The sequence below is a fragment of the Empidonax traillii genome, unplaced genomic scaffold (genome assembly GCF_003031625.1).
Source record: "Empidonax traillii isolate 1590-97213 ecotype Southwest subspecies unplaced genomic scaffold, ASM303162v1 scaffold86:size2944007, whole genome shotgun sequence".
Taxonomy (NCBI): domain Eukaryota; kingdom Metazoa; phylum Chordata; class Aves; order Passeriformes; family Tyrannidae; genus Empidonax; species Empidonax traillii.
Window position 1 is genome coordinate 1,679,182 of NW_020955279.1, and position 21,062 is coordinate 1,700,243.

At 43.2% G+C, this 21,062-nt stretch overlaps 1 protein-coding gene across 3 annotated transcripts in view; it reads right to left on the minus strand.

Annotated features, from left to right (window-relative positions):
* DOK5 (docking protein 5) overlaps positions 1-5,532 on the minus strand; it is a 40,768-nt gene extending 35,236 nt beyond the window's left edge. For all 3 annotated transcript variants that reach the window (XM_027881274.1, XM_027881275.1, XM_027881273.1), the window contains exon 1: positions 5,410-5,532. In XM_027881274.1, coding sequence (XP_027737075.1) covers positions 5,410-5,475 — 66 coding nt within the window. In that variant the 5' untranslated portion in view covers positions 5,476-5,532. The remainder of the gene's footprint in view (positions 1-5,409) is intronic.
* Positions 5,533-21,062: the final 15,530 nt, after the last annotated feature.

Consider the following 21,062-nt stretch of genomic DNA (forward strand, 5'->3'; position numbering starts at 1 on the left):
ATAACTTCATAGTAATACAAACTTGTGGAGCAGATTCCCAGAACTCCACATACAGGAAATACCTTCATAAATTCATGGCAGTAATAAAATAAATCAGGCTGCCTGTTAATAATGTCCAATTTTGAGAGTTCTGCACATTAGTCTTAGTGTTCAGATTGTTTCTCTGGGTTGCAAACATCCAGTGTGTCTAGTTAGTGACAGAATATGTTTTAGAGAGATAAATATTTTGTAAGACTTTTCTAACCAACAACAAATTGCCAGGACTGTTTGTTTTAAGTGCTTCTGTTAGGCAGCAGCACTAATCTATGTATATTGATTCAGCAGCACAGGTTGTCCTATACTTTTCTAATTTTAATAAACCTGCTTTTTATAAAGAGAAGAACTTTTGTCCCCTTCCAGAATACAGGTCACCTTAAATTTCAAATTATTTCAGCATTTCCTATTCTGGTTTTATGGACCTGTGAGGCTTGGGAAGGCTCCCGCTACATCTGCGAGAGCCAAAGTTGTTTTACAGCCCCAATTCGTGTAATTTCACCGGGAAATGAAGAGAAAAGTAAGCTGAAGTAACGCGTTGAAAATAGCCAGGGATCAGAAATTGTTTCAGTGTTAAAGAGAAGGGCAGAAAGCATCACAACTGTTGCACTTGTTTTGTTTTATAATGAAATAAATATACAAACAACTGCACATTCAAATGTTTGACCATAATTCATTCCTTACTTCAACTAGGATTTATATTGGATCATGGCAGAGATCTCTTATATGAAAAGCCTTCCAGAATAAAGATATTTCAGGAGTTATTAGACAGATGAAGATTGCTTCAGCACTGAGAAGTTTGGGACAAGAGGGAAGAGCACAAGAGCATAAACTACTGTAGATGGCTCCACAACTATTTTTAAACCTCAAAAATTTAAAAGATGCTGCCCATCCTTGCAGTGGGATTTCTTTTGGCAGATTATCCAGTAACACGGTGCACACACAGAGCTTTGAGCCACCTTGTACCACGTCAGCTCAAACACCCCAGCACACAGAACAAAGATCACATTCTGATAAACTCGTTATACTGATGAGTTTAAAAGTGATGCTCTCTGAGAAATGGGGACACAATGGAAATACTTGCACACAAGTTTAGGAGACAAAAGTTTGGGAGGAAAAAAAAATACTGTCACATTGGTCTCATCTTAAGGAATGCTCAGAAAGGTGCTCTTCCCACCTAGAAAGCAGCAACACGTAATCCACCGTAGCCAAACTCAGTAAAGACACCCATTTTCCAAGCAAGCCAGAGAGAATGTTTCTGGAAGCCAATATTTTCTAGTCAATTGAGAATTGTGCAGAGCCAAACCAGACTCTACAAGGCTTGGCATAGCTGTGAACATGCACAAGTCCTTAACAGAGACATCTCTGCTGGCCACCAGCCCATCTCAGCTGGTTCTGAGGCCCTTCTGTTTGATCAGCACTATTTTGCTCTCAGCTGCAGACACAGCTCAGGGCAGTTGCTGCTCATCCAGGAGATTGTTTCCCTCTGACACCAGCAGAACCTCATCACTTAACGCAACGAGACACTCGGGGTGTGCTGCTGGCATTCCAGAAACTCGGAGCTGACAGCCAAGCCCACGGCATCTTGCTCCAGCAGTGCCCCATACATCAAGAGGCAGGGACAGGCCAAATGCCTGCAAACTCCACAGTCTTCCAAGGGGAATGGCACCATCTTCAAATGCACACAGAACAACCAGCACCGTCCTGGTGCTGCCTGCATCCCAAGGAACGGGCTTTGGGAATGTCACCTGCCGTCCCTTGGAGCCTCCAGCACTTCCCCCTGCCCACACCTTGACAACAGCAGCAGAGGGTCCCCTCAGAGCAGTTTCTGTGCTCCACAGTCTTACCCCAATTGGCAGGTGTCTTCCAGCAAAGCTGGGTTTAGGTGTGGACACAGCAAGTAAAGCTAAGCCTTAACAACAGGGAGTTCAGTGAAAGTGTGGGACTGGAACCAGCACACACCAGTGGGACCCTCCCAGCCCATGAGGGAGGTGGGCTGGTGGCATCTCAATGAAGACTATCAAGTGTATTTTTCCTTATAAAGCTCTTCAGGCTCACCAGTGTTACCAAGAACCTCTATTTCACAGATTTGTTCCTCTTTTGATTTTTTGTTATTTGAACACTTTGTTAAGCCAGTCCAACCTAAAATGAAAGCTCAAGCGTGTTAACAAGCACTGCACATCCACCCACCCTAAAAACAGAAAGACAAGAACTACTTTTTTCATTAAGGAAACATCTCCATAACTTATTCCCTCTCTGAAAGGTCACATCTGTACCACAGAGCGAGACATGATTTGAAAATCATAAGCTAAAAAAAAAAGCCTTTTTAGATCCAGAAGCCATAAAACAAAGCACCTGCTTCATATACAGATAGAAAGCACTTAATCAGCTCAGATGTGACTGCAAAAGCACAAGTGTCTTCTTTCCCAAAACACAGGTCCAGTGGCTGCTGGTCACTGAGAGAAACACTTCTCACAAAGCAAAGCTGATTTTTTCTGTTTTAAAGAACTCTGGAAGGTTGTGCTTTTCCACTGTCAGCAGTTTTCCAGCACACAACCTCCTCTGTGTCACTGCTAATGACATAACACACACAGAGACCATTGGCTGAGGGAATTATTTTTCTCCCTATAAGGATGGAAAGAATCAGGAAGAGTGAGCTTTCTCCTGAATATATTTGGCTCTGCAGAAGACACATGTGATACAAATGTTGCTATGGAAACTATTCTATTAAATAATATTAAATCACATTTACATATTTAAAGTGTGTAGAAAGAGTTCAGGTACAAAACTAATTAGCCTAATTTCAATCTTGAAATTACAAAGCAGGGCCTACCACAACTGTCACGTTTCTTTCAAAAGAGCTTGAGCTTTGAACAAGCTGCTTCTCGGCACCCCTTCCTTTCCAAATGGAGCACCTGCACTCCAGTTATTCAGAAAAGTCGTTTCTTGAGATAATTTCCAGACACAAGCTCTGCTCCCAGTTCCCTTGGTGATGGAATTACAGAGTATTACAGAGACTAACCCAGAGCTGGATTCAGTCTGAACAGACAATGCACTGATTACAGCTCTGCCACCACAAAATGGGAATGTATTTTAACAACTCCCACTTACACCTCACCGCACATGGAGCACTGAAATCCTTCTCAATTAAACAAGTCCTGCATGAGGCTGGAGTAGATTGTCCTTCCCTGATGTTTTCCCAGCATGGGGAACTTTTTGAAAGTTAGTATTTTAATGTCTGAACTATTTTTCTTGGGTTCATAGTAATTCCTCATTTCTAACTGGGCATTGTAAATCAGGGCACTGGGCTTTCAAGCAGCTCACAGAAAATGCTACAGGAAGAAATCTGCACCCACATTTCAACCGTCTGTTCTTGAGTCATGGGCCAACACTCCAGGCTGGAAACCACCAGGAGAGAAAAGCATTATCCAACTATTTATTTCCAAAGAAATGGAGCAAGATTTGAACAGGTCACCTCTCCCTCCTAGCACAGGCATCTGGTACCAGATCTAAAGCAGTGACAGCACCAACCACCCTCCCTCCTAAGGTTCTCCACAGCATGGGAAAACTGTCAGGACACAACACTCGGAGCCAAGGGCAGCAGCTCAGGGCTCTTCGTTTTAACACACCCATAGTCAAAGGAACCCTGTGAGATTTCTCTTGGATTCCTTCACAAAACCACTCTTTATCACACCGTTTGCACTTTCCAGCCACTGATAATGACACAGACCTTTGGAATTAGAAGGAACGAGATGAAATAAAGAAATCTGTCTTTTCAAAGAAAACACTTAACATTTGTTCCATTTGTTCCAGACAGACTCTGTGTCATTATCCATTTCTTCCCCTATTTTTGTGTTCAGCTGTCACATGCACATCTACTGAGAGGGCACTGAACCACCTCCACTCTCAGAATGGTCTGAAAAGCTTTAAAAAAGGAAAGGCAGAGGCATCAACAGAATTTATGGAGTTCAATGCACCTTATTCACATGTCCATTGAGTTTCTCTGTTACAGAATGGAAATATGTATCATAGTTTAATCCTACTCATAGTTTATGCTGGAGCAAACTGAACACTGATATATATCCAGTAATGAAAAGGTAGTCATGATACACTAATTCTGCCAGATTTACTACAAGTCCTCTCCTAATGACGTGTCCTCCATCTGCCACAGAATCACACAGTTCCTACAGAATGAACTGTGCCTGCAAGTATACGTATGAGAAAACCAGCCTGATGGGATACTTTTAATGCCTTCCCGTTCCAAATAGAGCCAAGAAGACACAAGTTATCAAAAGTGTAGAGAAGTCACTGACCGTGGATACAGCAAGAGACAGGAACAATAATTGCAGTGAGCCAGCAAGAGCTTTCAGAGGATCACACACTTCTGCCTAACAAACCCTGATGCAAAACTCACACTATGGACAATTCAGAATTTCCAACCCATCAGTTCTCAGTAAACACAAGAAATTAATTCCTTTCCAGTTCTCGAAGGCAGATATACTAATTAAAAGATTTTGTATACACAAAACCTCCTCCAGGTGTATCCCCTTAAGCCCCGCTGGCTCCCGAAGGGAGGCAGGAGGTGTGGAGCCAGTTCCATCACCTGAGCGGCTCCGGTAGCTCGCTCAGGGAGCAGCAGCTCATGGACCGCAGGAACAGAGCTGGATTTCAGAGCACATCCCATCCCAGACACAGCGGGGAATTGCCCTGCCACTACCGACATACAACCCAAACTAGAGACACGCCATGGTAGTCAAAGAACAACCTTAAAATAAGTTTAAAATTAAATGCGAAGCTAAAGCGGGCTTTGTGGATTTCCATTTTGTGCAACTCGAACGAACTTAAAAGCCCTGAACACATCGCAGGGTCTTCACCTGTCTCACGCAAGACCTTAAAGCCCTAATTTGCAGCAGGAACAGCGGCACCTGAGCAGCTCTGAGCCCTCACCCCCGGCCAGAACTGCCCCGCAGCCCCAGTGCCAGTGGCACAGCCACCCCCAGCCCCGTGTGCCCCCCGGACACCCCCAGCCCCGCACGGCCCCCGCAGCCCGGGGCGCTCGGAGCGAAGGGCAGCGCCGGGAGGCGGAGGCAGCGCAGCCCAGCCTTGCGGGCAGGCAGCATCCCCGACTCCCGACGGGAGAGATGGGGAAAAAAAATATATATACATATAAATAATGTACATTATATGTTGTGATACATTTAGGTGCTTTTATTCTTCCCCTCCCCCTTCCCCCCCGATCTTTTTGTTTCCTCTCTCCGCGCTGAGCTCAGTTTGCAAAAGGAGGACAAAGGAGTGGCATGGGATAAAAAAATAAATAAATAAATAAATAAATAAAAGAACCACACGCAAAGCCCCGAGGCAGGTGGCGGCACTCACCCCGAGCCGCCGGCTCCGGATGCGGACATAGCCCTGCTTCACGATGTCGTTGAAATTGGAGGCCATCCTTCCCCGGGACAGCGGCGGTGCCGCTCAGCCCCTCAGCCCGCCCGCATGGCGAGAGCAGCCGCCGGAGCCGCGCCCCGCACCGCCCCCCGAGCACCGCACCGCCTCCCGGACAGCTTCGCACCGCCCCGCACCGCCCCCGGAGTGACCCACACCAGCCAGCACCTCTTCCTAGAGAACCCCGCACGCCCCTCGGAGCGCTCCGCACCGCTATACCCTGCACCACCCCCGGAGCGATCGCACCGCTCCACCCGCACCACCCCCGGAGCGATCGCAGCGCTTCACGCCGCTCGGTGGAGCGCTCCGCACAGCCTCCCGCACCGCCCCTGGAGCGCACCGCACCGCACCACCCCTGGGCATCCGCCTCGCACCGCCCAGGAGCGCCCCGGGCTGCGGGAAGCGCGGTGCCAGCGCCCCCCATGCCCTCCTGCACCCACACTCCATCACCCCGTGATGTCCCCTCCAGGTGCAGGTGGCTCAGCACAGAATGACCTCACCTGCCCACCGTGCTGGGACACATCACTCAGACCTGTAGTTTTCCCCAGGAAAGCGGGTTTCCCAGAAAGTCTCTCAGATGCTTGAAATTCTGCCAAGGCTCTCCAGAATCCACTTCTAAAGACAGGCAACCTGAGCTGCTGCCCTGTGGCCGTGCCTCCTGCCATGGGAATGTCACACCAGCCTGTTTTCTAGGCAATGTGCAGTTGCAGTGAGGGCTGACTTTGCCTGGCATTAGGCCCTGGGGTTGCCTTCAGCAGCTCCCAAGTTGTCCTTTTCCAGGAACGTGCAAACATTGCAGAGAGGGGCTCTGGTGACTCTACATGGGTTACCTGTTAGTGGCACGCTATAAATAAACGTGTCCTGGACAGAGGGACTGCTCATCTCTTCGTAACATCTTTTAATAGCATCACAAATATAGGCCTGAGGAGGAGGTCAGCCAGATGGATGACTTTGACTTTGGGAATTATCCTGCCGTGGAAATTACAAACAGGGCAGTGAGGAGGGAAGCAGAGCAGAGAAGCACCATGGAGCACACAAGGAGCACAGGGCCATGGGGAAGTGATGCCCATGTTTATTTAGTTGTTCAGGGACAGGGACCACAAAAGTCACCTCTGATAAAACTGCCCTCTTTCTGGTTTAAATATGTAGCTCCTTCAATTTAAGAGCAGCCAGAAATGATGGTGGTTGCTCTGCTGCAGTAATAGCGTGGTGCTCTCAGTTCTTGCTTGAAGAGGTGATTATTTTGCAAGGCTTTGCGAAATATTAATTGATGGAGTGGATTACGGAGTGTAGGACTCTCCAGATGAAGGGCTGATTCACTCAGGATAAAGGAGACAAGCCTGCAGTCCTTACTTTGGTGTTTTACACTTCCTGTTTCTTTTCACTGAGCTGTTTTACAGAATGCATAAAATGGAGCAGCTTCAGCCATGTGGAACCTTCTACACCCATGAACCAAAATACACCAGAAATTAGAATATTCTGAGGCAAATCTATCTGTTGGGTAACATGTCCTTAAGGCCACCAAGATGATCAGAGGGATGGAGCAGCTCTGCTGGGAGGAAAGCCTGAGGGAATTGGGTTTGATCAACCTGGAGAAAGAACTTTCAGGGTGACCTAATTGTGGCCTTCCAGGACCTGAAGGAGCTACAAGAAAGATGGGGAGAGACTATTTCCAAGGGCTTGGAGTGACAGGACAAGAGGGAATGGCTTCAAACTGACAGAGGGTAGGGTTAGGTGGGATATTGGGAAGGAATTCTTGGCTGGGAGGGTGGTGAGGCCCTGGCACAGGTTGCCCAGAGAAGCTGTGGCTGCCCCATCCCTGGAAGTGTCCAAGGCCAGGTTGGAAAGAGCTTGGAGCAACCTGGGCTAGTGGAAGATGTCCCTGCTAGTGGAAGATGGCAGGGGCTGGAATGAGATGATCTTTAAGGTCCCTTCCAACCCAAACCATTCCATGATTCTGTGAAATCAACACACAATTTGCATAGGACAAAACCACCAGTAACAAAAATGTACTTTTGTTGAATATATTGTAGATCCCCAAAACCAGTGGCAGTGCCAGTTCCACAGTGCCACGTGTTAGATTTCAGTGCTGGTCCAAAGCTAAAAAAGTTCAGCCCCCCCAGCCTGCTTCATCTTGTATGGAAGTGTGTGTTCAGTGCAGAGGCATGTTTCACTGTCTCAAGCACCATAAAAATACTAATGCTGGAAGCATCAAGTATGTTCAAAACTCAGGATTATTAAAAAAAAAAAAAAAAAAGAAAAGAAAAACAGAGAGGTTTATTTTGGTTTCAAAGACATTTGTAGCAGGAAAGAAATTACAGAGCCACTTTAGATGTCTTTTCAACAAGTTTAGACGGTTCTTCTAATCCTTTCCAATTCCTAAACACACGCTGCTGGTTTCATTAGTCACTGGCATATTCCTGCAGGTAAACACATTCCTAAGAGCTTTGCTAAGTAAAGGTGGATTTAAGCCTGTGCTTATTCTTTGATGAATTAGGATATTAGTGTCCACTTACATTTTCACTTTGAACAACATAAATCCCTCACATATGCCGGGGTTCAAAGACAAAATGCATTTTAATTCCCACGTGTGCAATATGTTCCAAGAACGTGCCAGAAAATCTCATTGTTCGGGTTTTCAACTCAATGCTGTCGCTAGAAAAAAACTTGTTTACCACTTTTTTAATATGCAAATGTGTGCCCTGGTTGTTTTGACAGAGTCCTTTCAGCTCATTTCTATTGACCATTAGCCCTCACTACCAGGATATGCTTTATTATATCCACCTTTATCTATATTCAAAACTGTCTACAACCTTTTTAATAAGATTTAATTGAAATTCTTTTCCTTTTTAATGACAATGGCAGTGCCATTATTTCTTAGGAAGATAAGAGTCAAAGGTCACTTTGAAGTACCAGCCTGCTGTTAATAATTTAAGTGGATCATTGTTATATTCTAATCTCATAACAACTATCATTGTGCTGCCCTACAATGAGCTCGTTTCCTTCTAGCCCTGTGCAAACAGAAATCACTGTTACAGATTTTAACTGGAAATGAAGGGAGAGCTCAGTTTTTCCCAAAATGCCATCCTGACATTTTAAAAACAACTTACATTCACCTTATTGTATTTGCAGCACATCGTCCCCTGTGTCCGTGGTATTATTTCGTCACAGTCCACAGGTGGAATTTGACAAACACCCCTGAGACTTCCCAAGTTAAGGGATAAGAAACTGCAGAGGCCATTTTGAGGAAGCAATATTTTCTGTGGAAGTTATTTCCTTGAACAGATGGAGCTGGGACTAGTCAGGCATACACACATACACAAAAAAAAGAAGTTTCTTATTTGATCACCCTGAAATGATTTGCTGGAAATCTATAACACACATCAATATTTTTTTATGAAAAGCTCCCACAGTATTTTGTCTTCATAAGGTCAAGATGCCAACATTTTTCCACTATAGTTTGGATTTTTCAGAGTAGTTTAGAGATGATAACATCACCAGGAATTGTTCCTGACCTTTTCAAGTGCTTTGAGGTTACTGGAATGCAATATTTCAAACATAGTATCTCCATGAAAAGCTTTTGGGCATTCCTATGTCTAATTTTGTTTGGGTGTGAGATACATTTTCAACATTTCCTTCTGATTTTTTTCAGTGGGAATTCTGAATTTGGATTAGTTCTATCTGCAAGGGAATGCAACAGTAAGTGGAATTCTTTTTAAAAATTGATGATTTTTCCTGTGTTAACTGTTTCCTGTTTGGAAATTCCTTATTCTCGTTTTTGCAGAGGCAGACCTGCAGTGCTGCCTTGGATCAGTTAACTTTGGAAAAAGAAAACCTGAAGCTTATTCTGAATTTATTTCTTTCACAATGTAGAGATTTGATTCGTTTTGCCTTATAACGGTGGCTTCTTCTGCCACTGGTGAAAACACAAACCACACACCAGACACACAGTACAGAAGTGCTCAGAAATTCACCCTTTATTGTGCTACTTAATTTTGAGAGAGTGAATTTTGATGAAATGAAGATTTTCTACGCTGTTACATCTTCTTTTGTACATCTGTGTTTGTACATCACCTAAGTCTTTGTTCCTAAGGTGCCAGTCAGGCAGCTCATGCAATGTCCAGCTCTCAGGCTGAGGAATAGCTTGTTGGGTCACAGAATTTAGGAAACCTCCATAAAATCTGTGCTTTTTGAGGCAGCCTCGCTGGTGAAGTGAGGGCAGGACCCCGGGTTAAAACATCTTCATTCGCTCCAGGGATTTTTGAATATATTAGTTCTAAAACTGCATTAGTGAAATGCACACATAACTCACTGGCAGAATTACTATGCAGATGTCAGTCAGTGCCAAAACATGAAAATTCATAAGACTGAACAGTTAACTTAAAAAAACCCTCTCTCATAATAGAATGGAGGCATTGAGCTGCTTGTGCAGTAAACAGGAAAGTGCCTGCCAGCATAAGCCACTGATAATCAATATTTAATGAAAATAAATAATCTATTAACCAGGCTAACATGCCATTTTGCACAGTGCTATCCCAGTATCAGGCACTGAAATTACCTTCCCTCTGCATGATTCATTCAAATCATTCTGCTTCATGTAGAACAAGGTGGTGAAAGGCAAAGATAGTGCAGGGGGGTTGGGCAGCAAACAAAATACATCCTTTTCCTGGAAACTCTGGTTCTGATTGTAATATTTTGTCCCTAACAAAATTACTGTCAACACAGTGAATGTCAAGATAGGAATAAATATCTGCTGACTGAGTTTGCCAGCCAAGTGAATCCAGGGGAACATGAGCTATTGAAAACCCAACATTCATTTTGCTTGCTTTGTATTTCTGTGACAGTTACAAGCATTTAAGCACTTTTTTAGCCTCACTCTCCCCGAGACACACATCAAGGGACCTTCCTGCATCTGCACAGCATGGCTGGGGGGATTACACAGGACTGAGTGGTGGGTCACAAGGTCACCATCCATCCTCCCTGTTCCTACAGGTGATTTATCAGAGCCTGCAGTGTCTCTGGGACCGGCAGCTTGCTCTGATCTGTGGCTGTGGCAGAACTGGAGTGACACAGCCTGTACTGATACAGGCTGTGCTGGTACAGCCTGTGCTGATATAGCCTGTATTGACACAGCCTGTACTGATACCCCTGTGCTGATACAGCCTGTGCAATTGCATTTTCCCTGCCTGCCTCTCTGCTTTTTCCTGTCTGAGCCAGCATAGGAACATTAATCCCAGGACAGGTCCCCACACAAGTGCCTGTGGTCTTTACGAAATCATGAGTAGGCAAAGCAGTGGTGCCAAAAACTCAGACTTCGGCAAGGGTTGAATTTGGATTGCAGGTGAAAGACTCAGCCACGTTTGTCTGAGGGGGTTGGGTTTAACTGGGCTCTCTGCTTGTGGAGGAGGATTTCACTCCACAGCACACATGGTTGTCGCTGGGGCTGGTCCAGCTACACCCCACAGCACATGGAATAATTCCTCCAAGAGATCCTTCCAAACATGATCTACCACCACTGATGGCAGCATCAATATCTCTGCAACGAGGCAGCATTTTTCAAGATGTGAAGATTTCTGCTGAAGAGCATCTCAGGACTCGAATTGCCAATTCCAGCCTGTGAGATTTAGCAGCCAAAGGTGTGGAAATCATACCATAAATTAGCGTTTTGTCAGTGGTATGTTCACAAGGGAACTTGATTGGGAAACTATTAATGCTACCCAGGGAAATATTTAACCCAGGGCCTGTATTTAATGATATCTGACATTTTTAAGGACAATCTGTAAGAATCTAAACCTTCTAGAGAAAGGGTTTGGGGTTGCTGCCAGCACAGGCTGTGGTTTGCCTTGTCAGTGCTGGAACAGATGCTGGTTGTTATTACACTGGATTTAAATAAAGAATTTACTATTATCACACTACAAGAAAAGCATCAGTTAAGTTTCAGTTGAAATCCAAATGTTACGGATTTTGCTTGAAAATTCAAATAGAAACTTCTTTGTGTTACATCACAATTTTAAATGTGAGAAACTGCTTCTAAATCAGACTTCAATGTATACATTTATAAATATTCCAGTACCCACTGACTTCTGTGAAATTTATTTTCTATTGCTTTGTCCTAAATACTCATTCCCAAGCCAATGTCAAGCTAATCTGAAGTCTATGTTAACAATAATGGCTACAAGGCAAATTCTTATCTCAATTCAATGCAGCTTTCAGCATTTACTGCTGTGTGTCTACTGAAAATTTATGCCTAGAAGTTTTTTTGTTGCTGTTAAATGAGTTAGGAAAAAAGTTTACATTCTAATTATAGTCTTTGCAGATGGCTTTTTGGAAAAGATATCAAATAGTGTCACTTTACAATGCAGTTTGTCATTATGTGCTGCCTTAGAAGCAGTAGATTTGAGGGCTGGATTTTACCATTTCCTTGTACATTTTCGAGGCTAAATTTCCATGAGCATTTACCAGAACTGGGCACCTGAATAAAATAAATGAATATGAAAACAAAACCACCCTGGAGCAGGACCTGCAGGTAGGAAAAGCCAAAGCTCTCCCAGTGTCCTGGAGCTGTTGAACAGGGAAGGTGGGAAGGGTAGATTTTGTACTCCGTGTCATTCTCCCAATGCACCCTTTGCATGGAGGTGGTTCAGGAAGAGCTGTGCTTTGTAGTGCACTAAAATGCTAAAGCAAGTTATTTCCCTTTAGAAAAAAAGAGAAATTGCCAGGAAAGAATGATGACTGATCTCAGTCCCTTCCCATCAAAGTATTAGGAAAGATATCTGAATAAGAAGATGTAATTTCTGACTGTCCTGAACTAAAGCTGAGACAAACAAATGCACTAATCACCCTCCTGAACACTGTAAATGTGTGGTTCATGTGTGGAGACCTGCATGACCCTTTTTTTTTTTTTTTTGAAAAGGCATCCCAAATTCACAGACGTCTCTGATAACTTTGAAGGTGGAAATTCAAAATAATCATTGTAAAACAAAAACTAACTCAAATAAGGTAGTCACCAGCAAGTCATTCTTTTTATGGCATGCAAGCAAACCTAGAATTTGTATTTCAGTATGAAACTAAAAATATGAAGAGTTTCAAAGTGTTAAAGGCAAATAACAGGCTCTCTGCTCAAGAATCATCAGAGCTACTGGAAGGACACTGTAACCTCTGTAGTAAAAGCTCTGTGTAGAACAGAGGTTGTGTAAACTCCTGTTAAGTGCCCAGCAATGTCATGTTCTTTAAACTGAGTCACCTGTAACCTTTCTTTGTGAGATGCTGTTTATTAATTGCATCTGCACTGATGAGGAACTTAAAAGTCTTACTGAAGGTTTCAGGGGACCTGTCAGGGTTCAGTCATGGTGCTCCCTCATCTCTTGCTAAACTGAACCAGCAAGTCTGGCACAAAATGGGAAAGGGTTCTCAAAGACTAAAAGATTTCTCAGGGAAATAGCATGAGAATTCACCTCCTCAGGGCTGGGAATATTGTTGCTGTTCAATATTTTGAGGAGCAGAGTCCAGCATAGGTATAGGTTTGTCTAAAATAGGAAAAGTTTGCCAAAGGGCTGATGAATGTCAGATCACTCAGAAGCAATGCAAAAAAGCCAGAGGTGTTGACTGTGGAATACCCCAGTAAAAGTATTTGTTTACTGTTACCCACCGTTTAACAAGTTTTCTAAGGAAGCCGCCACAAACTGAACGTCTGGCTGTCATTGGGTGGAACTTACAGACCTTCCTCATGCAGCTCCTTCCCTCAGGAACGGAGGAGAATGACCTAACTCCCAATTATCCTGCAATTCACACAGAAAAATATTGTAAATTGCATCTCTCATGTAAATTATTTCAAAATGGGGATTCATTAACACAGGTGACTTTGCTTGCCGAGGCTCAGCTGGCTCTGGGGACTCATCAGTTGTCCTGAATGGGGGATGCACACACTGATCGGCAGGAACAGAGAGGAGGAGAAAGGCACAGCCATAAATATACAAAGAGCACTCATTCATAAACTAAAACAGCAAAGACAACCTGAGAAACTTGCACTGCCCAACATTAACAAGTCCTGTCAGCAGTGCCTCTGCTTCCTCACTGATATTTAAATGTTAGATTAATTCAAATTTCACTTTGTCGCTGTTCGTGCCCAGACACATCTATCTCGCTTTGTGTTCACATCCTTTCAATAAGTAATTTACAACACACTAAAAATGTTAAATGTATATTAATAATATGAATTTGGGTGGCAAAAAGCACCGAGCTAAAAGGCAAGAAGTAATTCTAAAATGCAGTGCTGCAGAATCACTAACACACTGCACAACCTGTGTGCTCTGTACGCCATAAAGCATTTGCTGTAACTTCCAGCACTGTGTTAAAACGTCAGAATATCTTTATTATGGGACTCTGCAGGGTTATTTCAGCTAAGTCAGCTCGTTCTGAGCCACACTTCCAGCTCCCACCTGTCAGGACAGGAACCTTTGGCAGAGGGAAGGTGAGGAGCAGCAGCCCAGACTGAATCCAACCCAGCTCTTTGCAAAACAAGTATCTGAAGGCTGAGGATGAGCCTTTCCTCTGTGCACCCTGCACTGTTTTATAGTTTTGCTCACTCTTTGACACAGGTACAAATCAAAACCGCAGCTCATTTTCCTTTCAATAGATAATTCTGATTTTCCCTTTGAATGATGAACTGATGTGAATTGATGACCAGCACAGGCCAGTGGGGTGTGGGCAGTTCTCTGCTATTTCCTACCTCAGCCCATCCTGATGATTATCTGCTCAGCTTTGCATTGATCTTTTTCCATACATTCGAGTTAACAATAGGAAATTGGGTAGAAGAATTCCATGTACAGTTTACAAACAATTTAAATCTGCCATCTGTCCTAAAGTATTGAAATTCAAATTGTGGTCATCCAGGGTGAGTCCTGGTGAATTTATATACTCAAGGAGCTTTTGCTCTCAAAACAAACCACGGCTAAAAAAAAGGGGAGAAGTAGTTTTTTTTAATTGTAACTAATTTCACTGTAAGAATATTCCTGTTCCTTTTGGTTGCCAGAGCTTGAAACAGGAGTGAAACACTGGCAGCATATCTGCTCTTGGCACTGTTGCAGGACTTCTGGGCATCGCTTTCCTGCTTCAGAAATCACCTGTGTGCATTGGGCTTTTCAGAAGAGCTTAAGGAAGCCCAACTCAATGAATTTTCAGTGGGGCTTGGATGCCTACCCTCTGTGAGAGTCCTTGGAGAGATGTTTTATTACATTTTGAAGGAGCCTTTGCAACAGGCAGGAGGAGCATCCGAGTTTATCATTTTGCTGTGAACTGTGAAGGTTTTAGGCAGGGGCAGAAGGTGCAGGGAACAGGGCAAAGAGCAAAGCTGCTGCAGGGCTTTGGGGCCCCTGGCAGCAGGGAAAGCAGATGCTTGCCCAGGGGCGTTTCACTGTCCTTAAAGCAGGTGTCACACTCCCCTCACCCTTCCCCTGCCTCCAGTCGGGTCAGATTAGGAGAAGGATTTGTTCCTTTCCCGCAATTCTTGGTAATTTTTGATCATGAGCACTAAAAGGCTACAGCCCTGACTCATCAGAGCCTTAACTATGAACCTAAATTAGAGCACTTCCATAATGATGTTATAAATTAATGGTCTTACTCATGCAATAATGTTTCTGAAGTGCTCAGGCAATGGCTGTTCCAGGGCCTCCTTCCTTGAATGATGGATGAGTAATTCCAAGGCCCCAGTTTTACTCTCTTTCAATAACAGTGGTTATAAGGTGTTTTTTTTTTTTCCTGGAGAAACTGGTGTCTGCTCATTGTAACTTTATTATGAGCCTTTGGTTGGAGTCTCAGTAAATCTAAACTGGCAGGATTTGATTGCCTTCAGCTGAATGATGCCAATTTGCACAGCAGACACATCAGTCTACCCTCTGTCTTGGGAATTTTCCTCATGGTCTCCAAAGCCAACACATCCTGCAAACTTCAGATGTCATAGAATCATAGAGTCAGGGAATGGCTGAGATTGGAAGGGACCTGAAAGATCATCTACTTCCAACTTCCTGCCATGGGCAGGGACATCTTCCACTATCCCAAGTTGCTCTAAGCCCCATCCAACCTGGCCTTGGATGCCTCCAGGGCTGGAATACCCAGCTTCTCTGGGTGCCAGGGCCTCACCACCCTCACAGGGAACAATTTCTTCCCAATATCCCATCTAACCCTGCTCTCTATCAGTTTGAAGCCATTCCCCCTTGTCCTGTCACTCCAAGCCCTTGGAAATTGTTTCTCTCCATCTTATCTGTAGCTCCTCGAGGTCACAGAAGGTCACCATTAGGTCATCCTGGAGCTTTCTCTTCTCCAGACTGAACAATCCCAATTGCCTCAGCCTTTCCTCCCAGCAGAGCTGCTCAATCTCTTTCATCATCTTGGTGCCTCCTCTGGACTCACTCCAGCAGTTCCATATCCTTCCTGTGCTGAGACCCTGGAGCTGGAGGGGCCTCACCATGTCAGGTACTTGTTCACAATTAATCTTTTACTGCAGGAATTCACTTAGGATCTAAAACATCCACACAGAAGGTGGGGGCAGCAATAATGACATCCAGGCTGTCAGGGCAACTCATTTGGCCATCAGCAGCTTTTCTGGCAGCTTTCTTGTCAAGCAATCCCTTAATCTGGATAGATGCCACCAACTAATACATTCTTTTCTGGCAGCTTGTTCCCTCTTTTCTGAACATCCTGCACCTACACATGAGGCCAGCAAGTAAATTTGTCACTTGGTGAAAATATAGGCAATTTATCTCACATAGAACACATGGACCTGTTTGGGGCTCCTGGGAGCAGTTCGTGTCCCCAGGGCATGGCTGGGCTGAGCAGCTCAAACAGAGCTCCTTAGTTAATAGGAAAAACCTACCTGTGAGATTGGTGGATCCCTGAGATTGATGAGCTTAACTGAAAGAAAACTCTAATTCCCAGCTGCAGTTCAGTTCGGGATAGCAAAAGGAATGCTTATATTTAGTCCTGGAAATAAATAATGGATGAGTGTTACCATGGCAGTTCAGCAGCATTTGGGTCTGAAACAGGCGTTGCTGTCACCCCTTCTCAGTCTGCTCAGTCCTTACCCTTTGTGACAGTTCATTTCCTCAACATTCAACTTGAACCAAATGTTATTTCCTCTCACGAAAATCAGCACTTTCTACTGGGCTGACTTTGGGGAGATTTGCTAAAAAGCATTTCTGTGTCATATTTAGTGTCACCTGAAAGCTGCTCGTCACATTTTCTTCTCTGTTTCCAACTGGAGAAGTTTGCCAATAAACAAAGTGTATAGTTGCAAATCTAATTGTCTTTATAAATGTGCTTCACAATTGGGTATTTTCACAAGCAAAACACACAACTACTAGTTTTAAAGGTCCAGTTGTGAGATCTCTACCTTTAAAAATGTAAGCAACTGGTGATTTTGATTAAGAAAGTTCTTCAGTGGCTTTCCACCAGAAGCTTTTTTTCTTGTATGTATCCAACTTAAATTAAGGAACTTGACTACACTGCATTGTTAACAGATAAAATAATATATTTATCTAGTGAAATCTTTAAGTCCATTTTAGATATGCTCAGGTGATGGTGCCACCTCTCAAAACTAGATTGCAAATGTGAAAATTTGAAGCTTTTTAAAGGCCCAGCCCCTTGTTTAATATCACTACTAATTTTGTTTGGTTTTTTGTGGATTTTTTTTTTTAATTTTTTTAATTTTAATGTCATGGTAATAACAAGATCCTGGTTTGATTTGAACCATCTTTTAGTTCCCAGAGTTGGAATCTGTATGACTGGAGTTTTGATTTAGTTCTGCACATTTATTAATGGATATCTCAGCCCAGACAAGCTCAAGAATCCCAGAAAAACTTTTGTAACTGAGTCACTGTCATCCCTGGGCAATTTTTTGCTTCTACCTTCAATTTTAGAAGAAAGGCAGAAAACTAATTTATTATATTTATTTATGTTGACTTCACTTACTGACTTTAAGGCCTTGGAGTTAATGCTGCCAGCTAAGCAGGATGAAAAACTGATCCAGGCTGTACTTAGTACTCTCAGTGAACTTCAGCAGAAACACCACAAGCAACAATAAAATGTGGACTTTCTGGTCTAAAATTCCTAAACTAATCCAAAAAGGAAGATTATCCTTTCATTCAACAAGTTGCAGTGGGGAAGATAAGCAATCATGCAAGAAGATTAGAAAGACTCCAAAATATCCTTGTAAAATAAACTATTAAGGCTTTGATGTTCCCTTATCTTCCGGTGAAAGATTCCCCAAACATTACAGAACATAAACAATTGCACTTCAGAAGTGAGAGGCACTTTTTAAAATGCCTGTGTGCACTTTTTTAGCCTTTAATAACTGAGCCAGTGTAAAGTACAGTCCAGTTTTGAAGGAAGCACAAACCATAGAGTTGCATTCGAACTGCATCTATGTTAAAAGAAATAAATCAATATTAAACAAAAAATTTGTCCCTGAGAATGCTTGTTGGAAGCAAGAGGGATTTTTTACACTTAACAAAAACAACGACCATGTACATTAAATCAGCCCATGGGAACTTTGCAACATTTCCAAGGATATTTGGCCAAAAAGGTTGCTCAAAATTAATGAACTGGAACCCAAAATCCAGTGTGATGAGACTCAAAGGCAGGTCTTGAAACTATGAATAAGATCAAAAGAGGGTTTCAGGTTTATTAAAAAGATCTGTTTAAATGACATGGAATAACTGCAAATGGCCACATTGGCAGTGCACTTCTTTTAGAGAAGATTTCATATGGGTAATGGTAATTACAAATATGTGACAAATTAACTCAAAGCAAGTGAAAATATATATGACAGATAAGAGCAAATATTACACTACTGCTTCCAACTCCTAAGTCTTCCAGTGACAAGAATTTTACAATCAGTCAGAAATTACTTTTTTTAAAAGGAAGTGAGATAAAAGCAGTATTTTGGAAGATGAAGCCACTGTAGCTTCAAAGGAACCATCCGGTTTGATGTCCCTTGGCGTTATGGATCTGATCAGTCTTCGTGGCTTTTGGTAAAATTAAGAATTATTTAAAAAGCCCAACAAGTCAAAAAATCATATTTGTGCTTCACGTTCCTTCCCTGTAACTCCTGTCACTGTCACACCTCTCAGGTGTTGGGAAGAGCTGGGAGAAGGCCCATCACCATCTCCAGTATTCCAGAGACAACAGGATTTGCAGGAGCTGAACTGTGTGTGGCTCCATGTCCTTTCTTGACAGATAAAACCTACTGCCTTTCCTTAAAACAGTCACTTTGCACCAGTTTTATCATTACAGCTGTGGAATCTTGGCTCTTGTCCTGAGACAAGACGTGTTAAAACCGGCACGAATTCCAACCAAAGTTGCTGCCCCTTTTGTGGGCTGCAAAAGGCAGTTCTGGTCTCAGCACAGCACATCATTTGAGAGCAAGAGCCAGAAAGGGGCAACGTTTGGGATCTGCCATCACAAACCCACAGTGCAAACAGGCTTCTTGGTGACCCAGAGCTTGCACGGGGCAGAAAAGAACCTGCGCTCCCTTCCTACAGCACACTGAGAGGTGCTGGTGGCAACATCTCCCGAGGAAGACGTGCCTGTTTTATGCTTCAGAGCATGTTTGATTTCAAGAAACATGTTACCTGAATCATTGCCAAAATAAGGAGCACAAGACAGCTAAACCCACCATTTGCCTAAGCCTTATAATTGCATTAAGCCCCATCACTCCTCTGCCATGTAGGTAAATTCCTGGGGGGTTGGGGGTTGATTTAATTTGAGGCTTTTTTTTTTTTTTTTTTTGTCTTCTCATTTACAGGTTCTGAAATGCAGGCAAAATATTAAATTACTTTTTTTTTTAAGCACAATTTTACTCTTTTGGCATTATCTCAGCTCTGCAAATGATGTTGGTGAGCAGATCAGGAGCATTAGGAGCATGACACCCAGTCCAGACAACAGCTGGTGGAGGCTCTCACCTCTCCCTAACAGCCAACAGAAGGAAAAGCAGAGCAGCTTTGCAATAGGAAAATGATCCAGCACACCCTGGGAGTTTAATGGGACTTGCATCAAACCTGTAATTCGTTGAATAAAAGAGAAAACAATAAGACAAAGAGCTCCATTTGTCTCCTGGCTGGTAACACTGGAAGTCAGAAAAAGCCCCATTCCCCGGAGGAATTATCAAGATTCCAGTGATCAACATCCCTAGTACTGAAGAGCAGGTTATGAACGAGGGATCAGGAGGAAAAGATGTGGAGCAATCACAAAGGGGGCCATATTTTATTTAGCTAAAAGGATATTTGCATTTCCCCTATGGGGAAGTAAAAGCTGAGCGTGGCAGACAATTTTTCCTATGTAAATGGAAGTAAACACACAAATGCATCAAGTGGATAAATCTGGCCTCTCACACCAGCCCTCTCTTACCATCACTCTTTCAAATGAGGCCATTACTGAATAAAAATCTTTCTTAAGTTTTGCTTCCGTTTTTCACCTGTGCCTGCAAAGACATTTCCAGCACCACAGTCTGAGCTGATACAGAACCAGGAAAGTGCCTCATGCAGCATCTGCTCTTCTGCACCCCTGTCAGTCCACACTTTATACTGAAAACTTGGACATCACTGAGGGTGGGTGACGTGCAAGGGCATGATTTAACCCCAAAAGCTGGATTTTGCACAGGTATTTTAATGGCAAAACTATGGCCTGTCACAAAGTGATTAAAGCCACAAGGTATCCACCATTTCTTCTACTCACACCAGAGCAACCCTTTAATTTGAAATCTGCATGGTCACAAGTGTCACTTGTTCCCACATGGGGACCATGAAAATGAGTGACATGAAGGGGAGGGGCATTTCATTAAAATTAACAAATTATTGGTGTGGCAGGATGTTAAGCAGATGTTACAGTGCAGACAGCTCATGTTTTAAAAAATACTCATTACATTTTGCCCTGGAGTGATGATTTATGCAATTAAGATGTTTTCTTCATCTATCCTCTCTCCCTGTTTTCAGCTTTTCTAACCATCTTCATTATACCAGAGCTCTCTCAATGCAAAATTTATAGCAATGGCCAGATCTCCAGGAAGTTTGTATTCAGTACTTTTTTTTAAAAAAAAGTACTTCAAGGAATAAAGACAACAGAATTATATCACCGCTCAGCCTTAAAAATGTTGGAAGGAATAATTTTTAATCTCTCTATGCCAGCCCCCTGATCTATCACACTGACACTGTAGTAAAGCTGAGTCTCTGTAATGCTGTGTCTGAGCTACATTCCTTAAGGACCACTAATGTATATTTTTTAGTTGACTTAAAGAAATTTTTCTTGAGCCAAATCTATTTCTTCTCATCCCACTCATTCTCAGTCCAGGGCACGTTACAAGGATGGTGCTGCAGGGAACTGGAACTGAATCACAATGGTTTGAAACCACAGTCTGCTGCCACCTTCCTTTGATGGATGTGTTCATGAATATGGACCAGAAACCCAGCACTTGCCTGATGGGCCAAAGATGATCATCATGTGGTTGTCACACCAGCATCCTATACCAGTTCCCAAGGAGAACTGTACAGCAGCATCTGCCATCACATCCTGAAGAGTTTCAGAGAATAGAGAGACTGTAT